This window comes from Panthera onca, chromosome D1 (genome assembly GCF_046562875.1).
Source record: "Panthera onca isolate mPanOnc1 chromosome D1, mPanOnc1 haplotype 2, whole genome shotgun sequence".
In the NCBI taxonomy this organism is placed as follows: domain Eukaryota; kingdom Metazoa; phylum Chordata; class Mammalia; order Carnivora; family Felidae; genus Panthera; species Panthera onca.
Genome location: NC_138348.1, coordinates 54315072 through 54332994, shown reverse-complemented (window position 1 = coordinate 54332994; position 17923 = coordinate 54315072). Strand labels below are relative to the sequence as shown.

Here is a 17923-nt window from a genome sequence, read left to right as displayed (position 1 = left end):
ACAGAGCCAGATGCGGGGCTTGAACTCACAAACCATGAGATCATGACCTGAACCAAAGTTGGACACTTAACCAACTGAGCCACCCACCCAGGCACCCCGAAAATTGTGAGTTTTTTGATTATCCAGCAATATTTTTCTTTGTCAAAAGGTTTTGAATTACATTCTGTCCAAGTTTTTATATTCTAGGTAAAGAGTATAAATCTTGGTAGGAATTTTAAATCATGTTGTATCCTCTGAGTAGAACAGCTATGTGTTGATTCTCTGCTTCCTACAACAGTGGCATGGACTGTGGATCACTGAATTATAAATATACAGAATGACTGAGGAAAATTAAATGGGATTTCACTTATGGGATACACCATACACATTTTGAATCTAGTAGTTTTAGAGTGGGCCTAAGCAATATGTATTTTTAAGAGTCTTCAAGCCTAGATTTTGAAAACTATCATTCTAGAAACTTGAAACTTGGTTAATAAACAAATTGGTTGATTGTTAGATGAAGAACATGGGATAAACTCTAGGAAGTGAAATGACTGAAAGAATTGGCTTTCAAAACTCAAAACTGGACACCACTCTTAACACTCCCTCCCCTCACTCCCCACACCACACTCTACCTACCTGACTTGACCTAATCCACAGGGAACTTAGTTTAGTTGCCTATCTGATGTTCCTGATGTCTTTATCTTCTGGAACTGTTTTTGACTTTCTAAACTCCATGGCCTTGGATGACTACTTATCTGTCTTCTACATCTATCATCGCACTTGTCACATTGCTATATTGTAATGTGACTAAATGCAGTGTAGTGGCTGAGAATGTAAACTTGGTGTCAGACTTCCTAGGTTCAAATCCTGTCTCCCTTTTTAACCATCTGTAACTATGAGAAAGCCAAATATTTCTCCATTTCTCCATTTTCTTATATTGTGAAGTGAGGATATTAAGGCTACAAATCTTTTTTAGTTTGCACAAGAATTTAATGGATTAATATATGTAAAGAATTCAGGAGTGGTTATGAGAATGTACACACTATATAAGTGTTACATGTTATTATACTAAAAGTAAGTGTTTGCATGTCTGAATCAACTTTATCAGACTGCTGGAACAAAATGTTTCTAGCCTACTCTGGATGTTAATGTATCGTAAAGTCCATCTTTTTTTATTTTATATATACCCTTATTCACTATGTGCTAGGCAGAAGCTGTAGACTTGAAAATTTGGTGGGAGTAAACTCAATAAGTTTTATTAAGACCTCTCTCTCCATGCCCTCCTACCTCCCAACACACACACTTCCTGGTAGTGAGACTTTCTAAGGCAGTCATATGTTCTCTGGTGTTCCTCCATATAGTAAGTATAACTGTTCTGATTCAGAATATATGCCTAACTCTGGGGTTTAGTTAGAATGTTCACTGGCTCTTTTTAAAATTTTTAAAAATGTTTTTATTTATTTATTTTCAGAGACAGAGACAGAGAATCTGAGCAGGGGAAGGGCAGAGAGAGAGGGAGAGAGAGGATCTTAAGCAGGTTCCACACTGTCAGTGCAGACATCCATGCAAGGCTTGAATTCATGAACCTTGAGGTCATGACCTGAGCCTAAACCAAGAGTCATATGCTCAGCTGACTGAGCCACCCAGGCACTCTATAGAATGTTCACTGACTATTGAACCAAACTAGGTCCTTCAAAATAGACTAGGTCCTTCATAACTAAGAAAGATGGTATTTTGAACTCACATTAGCCACACCTTTCTTCAGTCTCAGTATTTTCAGGAATCATATGGAGAAGAAAGGCTATATTGATCATGTGTACCTCTGAGACTCTGAAACTGATTACAAACCTTGCCTTACTCATTTCTATATCCTTTGTGAATTGTGATGAACAAGTAAACATTAGCTAAATGGAATGAAACTGAATGTGGTTATGGAGAATGAATTGAGCAGTAGCAACAATTTTGATATCTCAGCCTGTGAGAGACTATGTTCCTAGGAGTCCCACGCATTGATTTGGCTGTATATGGATTCATTGTGACATTATAAGAAAATTATGGCTTTGGAGCTAGACAAACTTCAAATCCTAGCTCCTCTAAACTAGCCCATTGAATACAAGTTTGTTGAGTTACTTATCATGATAATTCTAAAAAATATCAGGGTTAAGTAATATATATATATATATATATATATATGTATATACAAGTTTGTTGAGTTACTTATCATGATAATTCTAAAAAATATCAGGGTTAAGTAATATATATATATATATATATATGTATATAAAACTTATAATAAACAGCATATATATATATATATATATATATATAACTTACAATAAACAGCTTATTTAAGTAAATGCTTAACAAATGTTGATTTGCCTCACATTTTAGCTTGAAGGTTGAGGTACTTGACTAAAATATTTTCCCTGTGGTCAACTAATGTCTCTGTGTCTCAATGCACAGGTCAATTTTTTTAATCACTTTTTTTTTGTGTCTATTTTTTGAGAAAGAGAGAGAGCAAAGCAGGGAGGGGCAGAGAGAGAGAGAGTGAGAAAGAAACCTCGACCAGGCTCTGCGTTTTCAGCTCAAAGCCAGATGTGGGGCTCAAACTCATGAACTGTGAGATCATGATCTGAGTCAAAATCAAGAGTTGGACGCCTAACTCACTGAGCCATCCAGCTGCTCCAGGTGTGGGTCAGTTTTAGCTGCAAGTAAAATCACCTACAGAACTTTAAAACATGGATGCCTAAATGCTACCCCAACACTAATTTTTCTTCCCTAAAGTTTCATTTAAACAGAATCATGCAGTATGTGATCTTTTGTCACTTAGCATATTGCCCATGAGATTTATCCATGTGAAACTACAAAACACCAAAGCAATAGCATTTAATGACAGAAAAAAAAATTACAGAAAAGATAATTACCTACAAATTAATGACAATCTGGCCAACAATGTTTTCTCAAAGTAATAATAGATTCTAAAAGACTGTAGGATAATGACATCAAAAAGCTAAGGAAACGTAGTAACTGGAGAATGGAACTGTATCATTCAAGAGAACAGTATCATTCAAGAAGAACTAAAGAAAACTGTAGATGAACACAGAACACAGAAGTTAGCACCAAGAAACTCTCACTAAGTGGTGAGGTATATACTTGAGAAAGAAGGACATAAGTCAAAAAGGAATGATTGGGGCAAAAAAAATGGGGGGGAGGGGCGGGGAGGATGGAATTTTTAAACCTGGTAGTAAGTCTTAGGTGATAAACCAAAGATATGTGATTATGCATCATGTTAATTTTAAATTTCTTATTTTTAGCCACAGATGATTCTAGTTTTATGTTTTTTAGGAAATAATACTTTAATATTTTGGTAAAGAGGCATACTCAGTGATATGTTTGCCTGTAGGTAATGATTGTTACAACATAAAATGTATCTTTGGAAGAATTACTTCCCACAGAAAAGTCCTAGCCCTCTGACCATTAAAAGAGGATCTTTCTGAAGAAATAACACATCCTGGGGCTCCTGGGTGGCTCAGTCAGTAAGCGTCAGACTTCAGCTTGGGTCATGATCTCGTGGTTTGTGAGTTTGAGCCCCACGTAGGGCTCTGTGCTGACAGCTCAGAGCCTGGAGCTTGCTTCGGATTCTGTGTCTCCCTCTGTCTCTGCTCCTCCCCCACTCACACTCTGTCTGTCTCTCTCAAAAATAAATAAACATTAAAAAATTAAAAAAAAAAAGAAATCACACATTCTAAGATAGATAATATAACATTTGTTCATATATTACTCATCAACACAAAAGACTTATTTCACAGGCTTTGAAAAAGTGAAAAATTTAAGAAACCTGTCCCGTATCTTCTTGGTCCTTACCCCGTAGATAATAGGGTTCACCATGGGTGGGACCAGAAGATAGGTGTTGGCCACAAATATGTGGACATGGGGAGCCACATGGTGCCCAAACCTGTGGGTAAGGAAAGAGAAGAAGGCTGGAGTATAAGACACTAAGATGACACAGATATGGGAGCCACAGGTACCCAAGGTCTTGAATCGGGCATCCTTGGATGGGAGGTGGAAGACAGTGTGCAGTATGAGAACATAAGAACAAATGATCAATATGAAGTCCAGGCCACCAGTAAGGAAGGCAACAATGAGGCTGTAGGCTCTACGGATTCTTGTCTCAGCACAGGCAATCTTGATGAGGGCCATGAACTCACAGTAGGTGTGGGAAATGATATTGGTTCTGCAGTAGGGAAGCCAACGTAGCAGGAAGGGGTGAGGACTGAGAAGTGCTGTGCCCCGGAGTACTATAGCTAGACCCATCCCCCCAATTACAGCATGTGTCAGAATACCTGAATGTCTTAATGGGTTACAAATGGCTACATAACGGTCAAAAGCCATGGCCAGGAAGAAGCCAGATTCCATGGTAGAGCAAGAGTGAATCAGGAACACTTGAGTGAGGCAGGCTTCAAAGCGAATCTCTCCATCATGGAACCAGAAAAGGCTAAGAAGTTTTGGTACAGCTGTAGTACACACAACCAGATCAGCCACAGCCAGCATGCAGAGGAAGAGGTACATTGGCTCATGGAGGCTGGGGTCTGTCTTAATGATAAACAGAAGAGAGCAGTTTCCCAGGAGGGCCAAAAGGTATACCACACAAAAGGGGATGGAGATCCAGATGTGGGCAGCCTCCAACCCAGGAATGCCAATGAGGATGAAGGTTGATGGATGGACATCAGTCTTATTGTATGCTGACATAACAAGTGCCTGATGTTTTAGCTTTCTCTTGGTGTATTTTCCTCTACAACAAAAAAAAAATAATAGCTTGCAAATTTTGAAGCCTTTGATGAGCTAAGTAAACCAAAATGCAGGGAATTGCAGGTCATGAAATAATTCCAATGTCTGTAAATATTTATGAATTATTTCATCATCGTATCTGATTATCAGATATTATTTCACAGTTGTAATTACAATGTGGCTGATCTATGGATGCTATATGAGGGAAAATATCTAGGCACCAAAAATTGGAGCTTAATGTGTGAAAATCCAAAATCTTTTACACACTGAGAAGAAAGTAATATGTAAAAAGTAATATGCTAAAAAATATTTAAGAGTCCCAGGTATATTGTGATAAGTGATTCAGTACTTACATATAACACCCATATTACACTGTGTGCTAACTAACTGGAATTTAAATAAAAACATAAAAAAATAAAAATAAGTTTAGATGCTTAGTGGAATTTCTGTATGATTAATTCATCAAAAACACACTGTATGTAATGGCTCCTTCAACTAACTTCTTCTTTCATTACGATACATGTATTTGTAAATGTATATGTAGAATCATGTGGGGAAAAATGTGTAAGAGTCATGGGTTTGGAGGACTTAGAAACAGTTGTAAGACACAGGTTAGAAAGGCAGGAGGGATGATAGGAAGTTTTAAATAGAAAATATACCTTTTCTTTTAGATTTTAGTCATATTAGTTCATGCCAAGATGCCAAGTGATAGTGTATAGCTTTGAGAAGGGAACACCAAAATTTGGAAGGATGTGTGACTTTCTTTGGAAGGACCAGGAGGAAGTTCATTCACACTGACATGGAACTCATTCAGCATGATGGCCAGAGTGGGGCTGATAACAATGTGTCAGGAAATGAATTTGATTTTTTAACCAACAGAATTTCAGGAATGATGAAAATAAGCATTAGTGAGGTTTGGGCTAAAGAGCGATCGTTATGCCCAATTGATTGGAGAAAATTGAACCTGCTCTTAGTGGAAAATTGTATAGTGATCATTCTTATTAAAAACAAAGTTTTGGACAGACCAATTTAACTACGTGCCATCTCAGGGGACAATGTTCATATATACATGTGGAAGTATATACAGTAATTTTCATTGTAAAAGTTCCTGTAAAAGAATAAATATTGAAACATTCAAAATGCCCATCAGTAAAGTAATACTGAACTTAAAAATCTGTGGTATATTTATATTTTAGAATACTCAGAAGCACTTAGAATAAGTAAAGTATATTTTTGCAAACTGACAGAAAAATGAAAAAAGGAAGCATAAATTTTATTTTTCCATTAACATTGACACACATGCAAAAATTAAGCATATGTGTGTGTGTGTGTGTGTGTGTGTGTGCATGTATGGGTGTGGGTGTAGACACACACATTTATAATAAAACTTTTATAAACATAAGAAATAACCTAAAAAGGATATACACTCAATGTAGGAGAGGTCTAAAATATGGGCTCTGTTTAAAGTATGTAAGTAAATAATACAGAGTTACAAATGTATTTATCAGAAAAATGTACAACCCAAGAAGTTACAAAGAAGATGTAGCTTTCTATGTCTTGTAAAATATTAGCAAGTTTTCTAACCCCTTGAAATACCTTTCCTATATTTCTCTCCTTGGAGAACTGGTCATCTACTCACTTCATGAAGGTGGTAACCCTGTGTCTTTATTTGTCATAGCATTTCTTCACACATACAAACCCTTAGTAATTTGGTTAGAATTGAAGACTCTACTCACATATCAGCTCCTGTGAGATTATTTTTCTGGGAACTTTGAACCACCACTGATATCCCTCAAGTGTTACTATGATATGTATACTTACCTGTCTTCTATCTTTTGTCATATTGTCTATTTCTGCATGTTTTCTCATCTATTATATTGCAAATATATATATATATATATATGTATAATGCAAATAAATATATTATATCGTAAATATATATATTGCAAATAAAATACTTGGCAGAGGCCATGTACTTTCATATATTTGCTTGTTCCAAAGAATGAAGAAAAAGAGAAAAGGAAAAGACAAAGGAATGTTGTTATTTTTCTGGTAAATAATTTCAATATAAATTTAAGACAACCAGTGGAATCACTATAAATTTATTATAGTGCACACTATCTTCAAACACTATAGTGCATTAACAGTTTTCCTGATTCTAATATTAAATCTTTAAGACATACCCAGGTATTAGTTTCTAACAAAATTGAATTGTCAGCATTTCATTCCTTGTCTGATTATAGGATGGATAAAAAGAAGGTTCAGAGGAAAAGAAACTTACATCTGCTTTTGGGGAGGAATAAAATTAAAAAAAAATTATATCTTCTGGCTAAATTCTACAACCCTATACATCTCCTTACAAAAATTAATCAACATGCATTGGCATATATTAGGTACTATATTACTAACATTGCAAGCATTATCCCATTTAATCCTTAAGGAAGGGGGTTGGTAGATAACCATACTCATAATACAGCTTTAAAAAAACCCTAAGAATGTTAATTTACGTTCCCAAAGCTATTCTACTATGAATTCAAGGATGTGGAATTTGAACCCTACTTAAGTATAATTACAAAGTTTGTAATCTTTACATTAAGCTTTAGGAGATGAGCACTTCTTAAGGTTTTATAAATGTAAAATGGCATAATGCATTTATGACTACACGAGAAGTATGAGACATTGCTCAAATACCATAGATTCACTCAGGCTAAAGAACTGACACAACTATACTCCCATCCTTTCCTTCATCAGACTTCCTCTGATGTACTGAACTAAGCAGAGAAGCCCATGCACAAAATTATTCTCAATAAAAGTTGCAGTCTAATCTCAGCCCATACAGGGTAAAACAGAGGTAGGTAGTCTATTCAGGTGCCACAAAGCCAAATAGGCTCAGGTGCCCCAAGAAATCTTATACAAGATGTTTTTTAATAGAGCTTGTTTGTTCTATTAGAGCCCTGAAACCTTCTCTTTGGCTATGGTCCACTTAGTCAGCCCATGACACAAATGAGTGTGACCAAACAGTGCCTTACCTAACAGGGGACCTGTGAGGATGAGCATCTTGGTCTGAGGAACACTTTAGTTCTCTCAAGACTTATAGAATTTCCAAATAAGCTCAGTTATAGACATGTTTTCTGATTTCTAAAGCTCTCAAGGGCATAGAGTGGGGGTGGCCTCCCAACATGTCAAGAGAAGAAACCGCTGGGAGTTCGATTTGAGCTCAGAACTCAGGTTCTAAGTCTTTAGCACTAACATCTTAATAACAGGAGAATCTAACAAGGGTGGGGAGAGGGAAGGTGAGTTTTTTGGAGTGTCTCTGGAGCCCGCCTCTCAGCAGGATTGCTTGAGTCTCGGAATTGTTCTTAAATACATCATGTGTATTTATCACAAAAGGATAGATAAGTGTCTAGTTCCTTTACTTCAAATAATGCCTTTTTATTTTTAATATAGGAAAATCTAAACACAAAACAAACATCAACCATACTGTCACTTTGATATTTGGTTTAATTTTATTCCATGATTTTCATATTCATATACATTTGAATATTTAAGTCGTATTAGACTTTAACATTTTATATCAGAGTCTAAATAACATGTTGTAACATGTATCTTATTCTTTTCACAATTCATCAGAATAATTTTTGTGGAAGATTTATTTGATTATATGAAATTAATCAAAATGGGATTTTGGTGAAAGTTGAATTATATCTAAACATTAATGTGGAAAATTTGACAACTTTAATAAACATGCAATCCTCTCAGCCATCTAGATTTACTATGCTTTTGCATGTATTTCAGGCTCCTTTGAGAGCACTGAACAGTTTTTACATCATTTTTGTGTCAATCTCACCAATCTTTAAGATGTAGAGGTTGGAATTTTATCAGATTAATTTTACATTTACTTACATTCTTTGTGGACATCTTAGATATGAGTCATATAAATTACAAATACACAGCAGGGCTCCATTATATGGGGATTTCCATACTTGCAAATTTGCCCACTCCATACAATTTATTTTTTTTTATTTTTTATATTTATTTATTTTTTTTTAATTTTCAATATATGAAATTTATTGTCAAATTGGTTGCCATACAACACCCAGTGCTCATCCCAAAAGGTGCCCTCCTCAATACCCAACACCCACCCTCCCCTCCCTCCCACCCCCCATCAACCCTCAGTTTGTTCTCAGTTTTTAACAGTCTCTTATGCTTTGGCTCTCTCCCACTCTAACCTCTTTTTTTATTTTTTTCCTTCCCCTCCTCCATGGGTTTCTGTTAAGTTTCTCAGGATCCACATAAGAGTGAAACCATATGGTATCTTTCTTTCTCTGTATGGCTTATTTCACTTAGCATCACACACTCCAGTTCCATCCACGTTGCTACAAAGGGCCATATTTCGTTCTTTCTCATTGCCACGTAGTACTCCATTGTGTATATAAACCACAATTTCTTTATCCATTCATCAGTTGATGGACATTTAGGCTCTTTCCATAATTTGGCTATTGTTGAAAGTGCTGCTAAAAACATTGGGGTACAAGTGCCCCTATGCATCAGTACTCCTGTATCCCTTGGGTAAATTCCTAGCAGTGCTATTGCTGGGTCATAGGGTGGGTCTATTTTTAATTTTCTGAGGAACCTCCACACTGCTTTCCAGAGTGGCTGCACCAATTTGCATTCCCACCAACAGTGCAAGAGGGTTCCCGTTTCTCCACATCCTCTCCAGCATCTATAGTCTCCTGATTTGTTCATTTTGGCCACTCTGACTGGCGTGAGGTGATATCTGAGTGTGGTTTTGATTTGTATTTCCCTGATGAGGAGCGACGTTGAGCATCTTTTCATGTGCCTGTTGGCCATCCGGATGTCTTCTTTAGAGAAGTGTCTATTCATGTCTTCTGCCCATTTCTTCACTGGGTTATTTGTTTTTCGGGTGTGGAGTTTGGTGAGCTCTTTATAGATTTTGGATACAAGCCCTTTGTCCGATATGTCATTTGCAAATATCTTTTCCCATGCGGTTGGTTGCCTTTTAGTTTTGTTGGTTGTTTCCTTTGCTGTGCAGAAGCTTTTTATCTTCAAAAGTTCCCAGTAATTCATTTTTGCTTTTAATTCCCTTGCCTTTGGGGATGTGTCGAGTAAGAGATTGCTATGGCTGAGGTCAGAGAGGTCTTTTCCTGCTTTCTCCTCTAAGGTTTTGATGGTTTCCTGTCTCACATTCAGGTCCTTTATCCATTTTGAGTTTATTTTTGTGAATGGTGTGAGAAAGTGGTCTAGTTTCAACCTTCTGCATGTTGCTGTCCAGTCCTCCCAGCACCATTTGTTAAAGAGACTGTCTTTTTTCCATTGGATGTTCTTTCCTGCTTTGTCAAAGATGAGTTGGCCATACGTTTGTGGGTCTAGTTCTGGGGTTTCTATTCTATTCCATTGGTCTATGTGTCTGTTTTTATGCCAATACCATGCTGTCTTGATGATGACAGCTTTGTAGTAGAGGCTAAAGTCTGGGATTGTGATGCCTCCTGCTTTGGTCTTCTTCTTCAAAATTACTTTGGCTATTCGGGGCCTTTTGTGGTTCCATATGAATTTTAGGATTGCTGGTTCTAGTTTCGAGAAGAATGCTGGTGCCATTTTGATTGGGATTGCATTGAATGTGTAGATAGCTTTGGGTAGTATTGACATTTTGACAATATTTATTCTTCCAATCCATGAGCAGGTAATGTCTTTCCATTTCCTTATATCTACTTCAATTACCTTCATAAGCTTTCTATAGTTTTCAGCATACAGATCTTTTACATCTTTGGTTAGATTTATTCCTAGGTATTTTATGCTTCTTGGTGCAATTGTGAATGGGATCAGTTTCTTTATTTGTCTTTCTGTTGCTTCATTGTTAGTGTATAAGAATGCAACTGATTTCTGTACATTGATTTTGTATCCTGCAACTTTGCTGAATTCATGTATCAGTTCTAGCAGACTTTTGGTGGAGTCTATCGGATTTTCCATGTATAATATCATGTCATCTGCAAAAAGCGAAAGCTTGACTTCATCTTTGCCAATTTTGATGCCTTTGATTTCCTTTTGTTGTCTGATTGCTGATGCTAGAACTTCCAACACTATGTTAAACAACAGCAGTGAGAGTGGACATCATTGTAGTGTTCCTGATCTCAGGGAAAAAGCTCTCAGTTTTTCCCCACTGAGGATGATGTTAGCTGTGGGCTTTTCATAAACGGCTTTTATGATGTTTAAGTATGTTCCTTCTATCCCAACTTTCTCAAAGGTTTTTATTAAGAAAGGGTGCTGGATTTTGTCAAAGGCCTTTTCTGCATCGATTGACAGGATCATATGGTTCTTCTCTTTTTTTTGTTAATGTGATGTATCACGTTGATCGATTTGCGAATGTTGAACCAGCCCTGCATCCCAGGAATGAATCCCACTTGATCATGGTGAATAATTCTTTTTCTATGCTGTTGAATTCGATTTGCTAGTATCCTATTGAGAATTTTTGCATCCATATTCATCAGGGATATTGGCCTGTAGTTCTCTTTTTTTACTGGGTCTCTGTCTGGTTTAGGAATCAAAGTAATACTGGCTTCATAGAATGAGTCTGGAACTTTTCCTTCCCTTTCTATTTCTTGGAATAGCTTGAGAAGGATAGGTATTATCTCTGCTTTAAATGTCTGGTAGAACTCCCCTGGGAAGCCATCTGGTCCAGGACTCTTATTTGTTGGGAGATTTTTGATAACCGATTCAATTTCTTCGCTGGTTATGGGTCTGTTCAAGCTTTCTATTTCCTCCTGATTGAGTTTTGGAAGAGTGTGGGTGTTTAGGAATTTGTCCATTTCTTCCAGGTTGTCCAATTTGTTGGCATATAATTTTTCATAGTATTCCCTGTAATTGTTTGTATCTCTGAGAGATTGGTTGTAATAATTCCATTTTCATTCATGATTTATCTATTTGGGTCATCTCCCTTTTCTTTTTGAGAAACCTGGCTAGAGGTTTGTCAATTTTGTTTATTTTTTCAAAAAACCAACTCTTGGTTTCGTTGATCTGCTCTACCGTTTTTTTAGATTCTATATTGTTTATTTCTGCTCTGATCTTTATTATTTCTCTTCTTCTGCTGGGTTTAGGCTGCCTTTGCTGTTCTGCTTCTATTTCCTTTAGGTGTGCTGTTAGATTTTGTATTTGGGATTTTTCTTGTTTCTTGAGATAGGCCTGGTTTGCGATGTATTTTCCTCTCAGGACTGCCTTCGCTGCATCCCAAAGCGTTTGGATTGTTGTATTTTCATTTTCGTTTGTTTCCATATATTTTTTAATTTCTTCTCTAATTGCCTGGTTGACCCACTCATTCTTTAGTAGGGTGTCCTTTAACCTCCAGCCTTTTGGAGGTTTTCCAGACTTTTTCCTGTGGTTGATTTCAAGCTTCATAGCATTGTGGTCTGAAAGTATGCATGGTATAATTTCAATTCTTGTATACTTATGAAGGGCTGTTTTATGACCCAGTATATGATCTATCTTGGAGAATGTTCCATGTGCACTCGAGAAGAAAGTATATTCTGTTGCTTTGGGATGCAGAGTTCTAAATATATCTGTCAAGTCCATCTGATCCAATGTATCATTCAGGGCCCTTGTTTCTTTATTGACTGTGTGTCTAGATGATCTATCCATTTCTGTAAGTGGAGTGTTAAAGTCCCCTGCAATTACCACATTCTTATCAAGAAGGTTGCTTATGTTTATGAGTAATTGTTTTATATATTTGGGGGCCAGGTATTCAGCGCATAGACATTTATAATTGTTAGCTCTTCCTGATGGATAGACCCTGTAATTATTATATAATGCCCTTCTTCATCTCTTGTTACAGCCTTTAATTTAAAGTCTAGTTTGTCTGATATAAGTATGGCTACTCCAGCTTTCTTTTGGCTTCCAGTAGCATGATAAATAGTTCTCCATCCCCTCACTCTCAATCTAAAGGTATCCTCAGATCTAAAATGAGTCTCTTGTAGACAGTAAATAGATGGGTCTTATTTTCTTATCCATTCTGATACCCTATGTCTTTTGGTTGGCTCATTTAATCCATTTACATTCAGTGTTATTATAGAAAGATATGGGTTTAGAGTCATTGTGATGTCCGTAGGTTTCATGCTTGTAGCGATGTCTCTGGTACTTTGTCTCACAGGATCCCCCTTAGGATCTCTTGTAGGGCTGGTTAAGTGGTGAGGAATTCCTTCAGTTTTTGTTTGTTTGGGAAGACCTTTATCTCTCCTTCTATTCTAAATGACAGACTTGCTGGATAAAGGATTCTCGACTGCATATTTTTTCTGTTTTGCACACTGAAGATATCGTGCCAATCCTTTCTGGCCTGCCAAGTTTCAAAAGAGAGATCAGTCACGAGTCTTATAGGTCTCCCTTTATATGTGAGGGCACGTTTATCCCTTGCTGCTTTCAGAATTTTCTCTTTATCCTTGTATTTTGCCAGTTTCACTATGATATGTCGTGCAGAAGATCGATTCAAGTTACGTCTGAAGGGAGTTCTCTGTGCCTCTTGGATTTCAATGCCTTTTTCCTTCCCCAGTTCAGGGAAGTTCTCACCTATAATTTCTTCAAGTACCCCTTCAGCACCTTTCCCTCTCTCTTCCTCCTCGGGGATACCAATTATGCATATATTATTTATTTTTAGTGTATCACTTAGTTCTCTAATTTTCCCCTCATACTCTTGGATTTTTTATCTCTCTTTCTCTCAGGTTCCTCTTTTTCCATAACTTTATCTTCTAGTTCACCTATTCTCTCCTCTGCCTCTTCAATCCGAGCTGTCGTCGTTTCCATTTTGTTTTGCATTTTGTTTAAAGCGCTTTTCAGCTCCTTGTGACTGTTCCTTAGTCCCTTGATCTCTGTGGCAAGAGATTCTCTGCTGTCCTGTATACTGTTTTCAAGCCCAGCGATTAATTTTATGACTATTATTCTAAATTCACTTTCTGTTATATTATTTAAATCCTTTTTGATCAGTTCATTAGCTGTTGTTATTTCCTGGAGGTTCTTCTGAGGGGAATTCTTCCGTTTGGTCATTTTGGATAGTCCCTGGAGTGGTGAGGACCCGCAGGGCACTTCCCCCGTGCTGTGGTGTATAACTGGAGTTGGTGGGCGGGGCCGCAGTCCGCCCTGATGTCTGCCCCCAGCCCACCTATGGGGCCACAGTCAGACTGGTGTGTGCCTTCTCTTCCCGTCTCCTAGGGGCGGGATTCACTGTGGGGTGGCGTGGCCCGTCTGGGCTACTTGCACACTGCCAGGCTTGTGGTGCTGGGGATCTGGCGTATTAGCTGGGGTGGGTAGGCAAGGTGCACGGGGGCATGAGGGGCAGGCTTAGCTCACTTCTCCTTAGGTGATCCACTTCAGGAGGGGCCCTGTGGCAGCTGGAGGGAGTCAGATCCGCTGCCGGAGGTTTGGCTCCACAGAAGCACAGAATTGGGTGTTTGTGCTGAGTGAGCAAGTTCCCTGGCAGGAACTGGTTCCCTTTGGAATTTTGGCTGGGGGATGGGCGGGGGAGATGGCGCTGGCAAGCGCCTTTGTTCCCCACCAAACTGAGCTCTGTTGTCTGGGGGCTCAGCAACTCTCCCTCCCTTTGTCCTCCAGCCTTCCGGCTTTCCGGAGCAGAGCTGTTAAGTTATGACCTCCCAGATGCTAAGTCGCGCTTGCTGTGGGAACACACTCAGTCCAGCCCCTCCGCTTTTGCCAGCCAGACTCTGGGGCTCTGCTTGGCCGAGGAGCAGCCCCTCCGCCCCGGCTCCCTCCCGCCAGTCCGTGGAGCGCGCACCCCCTTGCCGCCCTTCCTACCCTCTTCTGTGGGCCTCTCGTCTGCGCTTGGCTCCAGAGACCCCGTTCTGCTGATCCTCTGGCGGTTTTCTGGGTTATTTAGGCAGGTGTAGGTGGAATCTAAGTGATCAGCAGGATGCGCGGTGAGCCCAGCGTCCTCCTGTGTCACCATCTCCAATTTCCCCCCCACTCCATACAATTTAAATTGTAACTTAAATTATTGTCAAATAAATTCTCATGGCACTTTAACAGTTATTTGCAGCATGCAAAGAGCTGGTAAATATTTGAGTTGCCTGACAGTCACATTCCCAGAGATTGATTAAGGTGAGGTTCTGACTTCTCATTTCAGCTATAAACAAGTGCTTTTGCAATCTGTTTCATGCCATATTTTCATATTTTTGTGTTTTTTGTTGATTCCACTGTTTAAAATGGCCCCCATGCATACGGCTGATGCACACTAGAATACGTAAATATCTTACCATTTATGGAGTTTACTGGTATAAATAATACTTTTCTAGTGTTTCTAAGTGCAAGATTGTAATGTGCCTTACGGAGAAAATAACCATCTTAGATAAACTCCATTCAAGTGTGAGTTATAGCATTGTTGGTTGTGAGTTCAAGGTTAATGAATCAAAAATATAATATATACCCCGATAAAGGAAGAGGAAACTTGTCTATCTGTGTGTGAAGGCACTCTAGAAAGTACTAAAATAACATCGGTAGGTAGTGTGAGATAAAAATATGGACAAGATGAAAAAGGGGTTAAACTTGTGGATTCAAGAGATGACAATTAAAAAAAAAAAAAGCCTAGTGGGACAACCCTGGTGTGAGGAGGTCAAAGGTATTCAGTTATATCATTCCAGGTCAGAATAACAATCATCACTCTTCTAGGCTGGCACAGGCTGGCTAGGAAATGTGTCAAAAGGCAACAAAGACATCAGGAAAATACAAATCAAAACCACACTCAGATATCACCTCACACCAGTCAGAGTGGCCAAAATGAACAAATCAGGAGACTATAGATGCTGGAGAGGATGTGGAGAAACGGGAACCCTCTTGCACTGTTGGTGGGAATGCAAATTGGTTCAGCCACTCTGGAAAACAGTGTGGAGGTTCCTCAGAAAATTAAAAATAGACCCACCCTATGACCCAGCAGTAGCACTGCTAGGAATTTACCCAAGGGATACAGGAGTACTGATGCATAGGGGCACTTGTACCCCAATGTTTATAGCAGCACACTCAACAATAGCCAAATTATGGAAAGAACCTAAATGTCCATCAACTGATGAATGGATAAAGAAATTGTGGTTTATATACACAATGGAGTACTACGTGGCAATGAGAAAGAATGAAATATGGCCTTTTGTAGCAACATGGATGGAACTGGAGAGTGTGATGCTAAGTGAAATAAGCCATACAGAGAAAGACAGATACCATATGGTTTCACTCTTATGTGGATCCTGAGAAACTTAACAGAAACCCATGGAGGAGGGGAAGGAAAAAAAAAAAAGGAGGTTAGAGTGGAAGAGAGCCAAAGCATAAGAGACTCTTAAAAACTGAGAACAGGGAGAGAGGGAAGATGGCGGCGTAGGAGGACGCTGGGCTCACCACGCGTCCTGCTGATCACTTAGATTCCACCTACACCTGCCTAAATAACCCAGAAAACAGCCAGAGGATTAGCAGAACGGAGTCTCCGGAGCCAGGCGGAGACGAGAGGCCCACAGAAGAGGGTAGGAAGGGCGGCGAGGCAGTGCGCGCTACATGGACTGGCGGGAGGAAGGCGGGGCGGAGGGGCGGCTCGCCGGCGAAGCAGCGCCCCGAGTCTGGCTGGCAAAAGCGGAGGGGCCTGACAGACTGTGTTTCGACAGCAAGCGCGATTTAGGGTCTGGGAGATCATAAGTTAACAGCTCTGCTCAGAAAGCGGGAGGGCTGGAGGACAAAGGGAGGGAGAGCTGCTGAGACCCCGGATGACAGAGCTCAGTTTGGTGGGGAACAAAGGCGCTCGCCAGTGCCATCTCCCCCGCCCATCCCCCAGCCAAATTCCCAAAAGAACCAGTTCCTGCCAGGGAACTTGCTCGCTCTGCGCAAACACCCAACTCTGTGCTTCTGTGGAGCCAAACCTCCAGCAGCGGATCTGACTCTCTCCCGCTGCCACAGGGCCCCTCCTGAAGTGGATCACCTAAGGAGAAGCGAGCTAAGCCTGCCCCTCATGCCCCCGTGCACCTTACCTACCCACCCCAGCTAATACGCCGGATCCCCAGCACCACAAGCCTGGCAGTGTGCAAGTAGCCCAGATGGGCCACGCCACCCCACAGTGAATCCCGCCCCTAGGAGACGGGAAGAGAAGGCACACACCAGTCTGACTGTGGCCCCATAGGTGGGCTGGGGGCAGACATCAGGGCGGACTGCGGCCCCGCCCACCAACTCCAGTTATACGCCACAGCACAGGGGAAGTGCCCTGCAGGTCCTCACCACTCCAGGGACTCTCCAAAATGACCAAACGCAAGAATTCCCCTCAGAAGAACCTCCAGGAAATAACAACAGCTAATGAACTGATCAAAAAGGATTTAAATAATATAACAGAAAGTGAATTTAGAATAATAGTCATAAAATTAATCGCTGGGCTTGAAAACAGTAGAGAAGACAGCAGAGAATCTCTTGCCACAGAGATCAAGGGACTAAGGAACAGTCACAAGGAGCTGAAAAGTGCTTTAAACGAAGTGCAAAACAAAATGGAAACGACCACGGCTCGGATTCAAGAGGCAGAGGAGAGAATAGGTGAACTAGAAGATAAAGTTATGGAAAAAGAGGAAGCTGAGGGAAATAGAGATAAAAAAATCCAGGAGTATGAGGGGAAAATTAGAGAACTAAGTGATACACTAAAAAGAAATAATATACGCATAATTGGTATCCCAGAGGAGGAAGAGAGAGGGAAAGGTGCTGAAGGGGTACTTGAAGAAATTATAGTTGAGAACTTCCCTGAACTGGGGAAGGAAAAAGGCATTGAAATCCAAGAGGCACAGAGAACTCCCTTCAGACGTAACTTGAATCCATCTTCTACACGACATATCATAGTGAAACTGGCAAAATACAAGGATAAAGAGAAAATTCTGAAAGCAGCAAGGGATAAACGTGCCCTCACATATAAAGGGAGACCTATAAGACTCGTGACTGATCTCACTTTTGAAACTTGGCAGGCCAGAAAGGATTGCCATGATTTCTTCCATTTGCTGAACAGAAAAAATATGCAGCCGAGAATCCTTTATCCAGCAAGTCTGTCATTTAGAATAGAAAGAGAGATAAAGGTCTTCCCAAACAAACAAAAACTGAAGGAATTCCTCACCACTTAACCAGCCCTACAAGA

General features: G+C 39.7%; 1 protein-coding gene across 1 annotated transcript; it reads right to left on the bottom strand.

Moving 5' to 3' along the window:
* Positions 1-3780: 3780 nt before the first annotated feature.
* LOC132662370 (olfactory receptor 52D1-like) lies at positions 3781-4731 on the bottom strand. Its single transcript, XM_060607845.3, has one exon. It carries the CDS (start codon positions 4729-4731, stop codon positions 3781-3783), a length of 951 nt encoding a protein of 316 aa, XP_060463828.2.
* Between the last annotated feature and the right edge of the window lie 13192 nt (positions 4732-17923).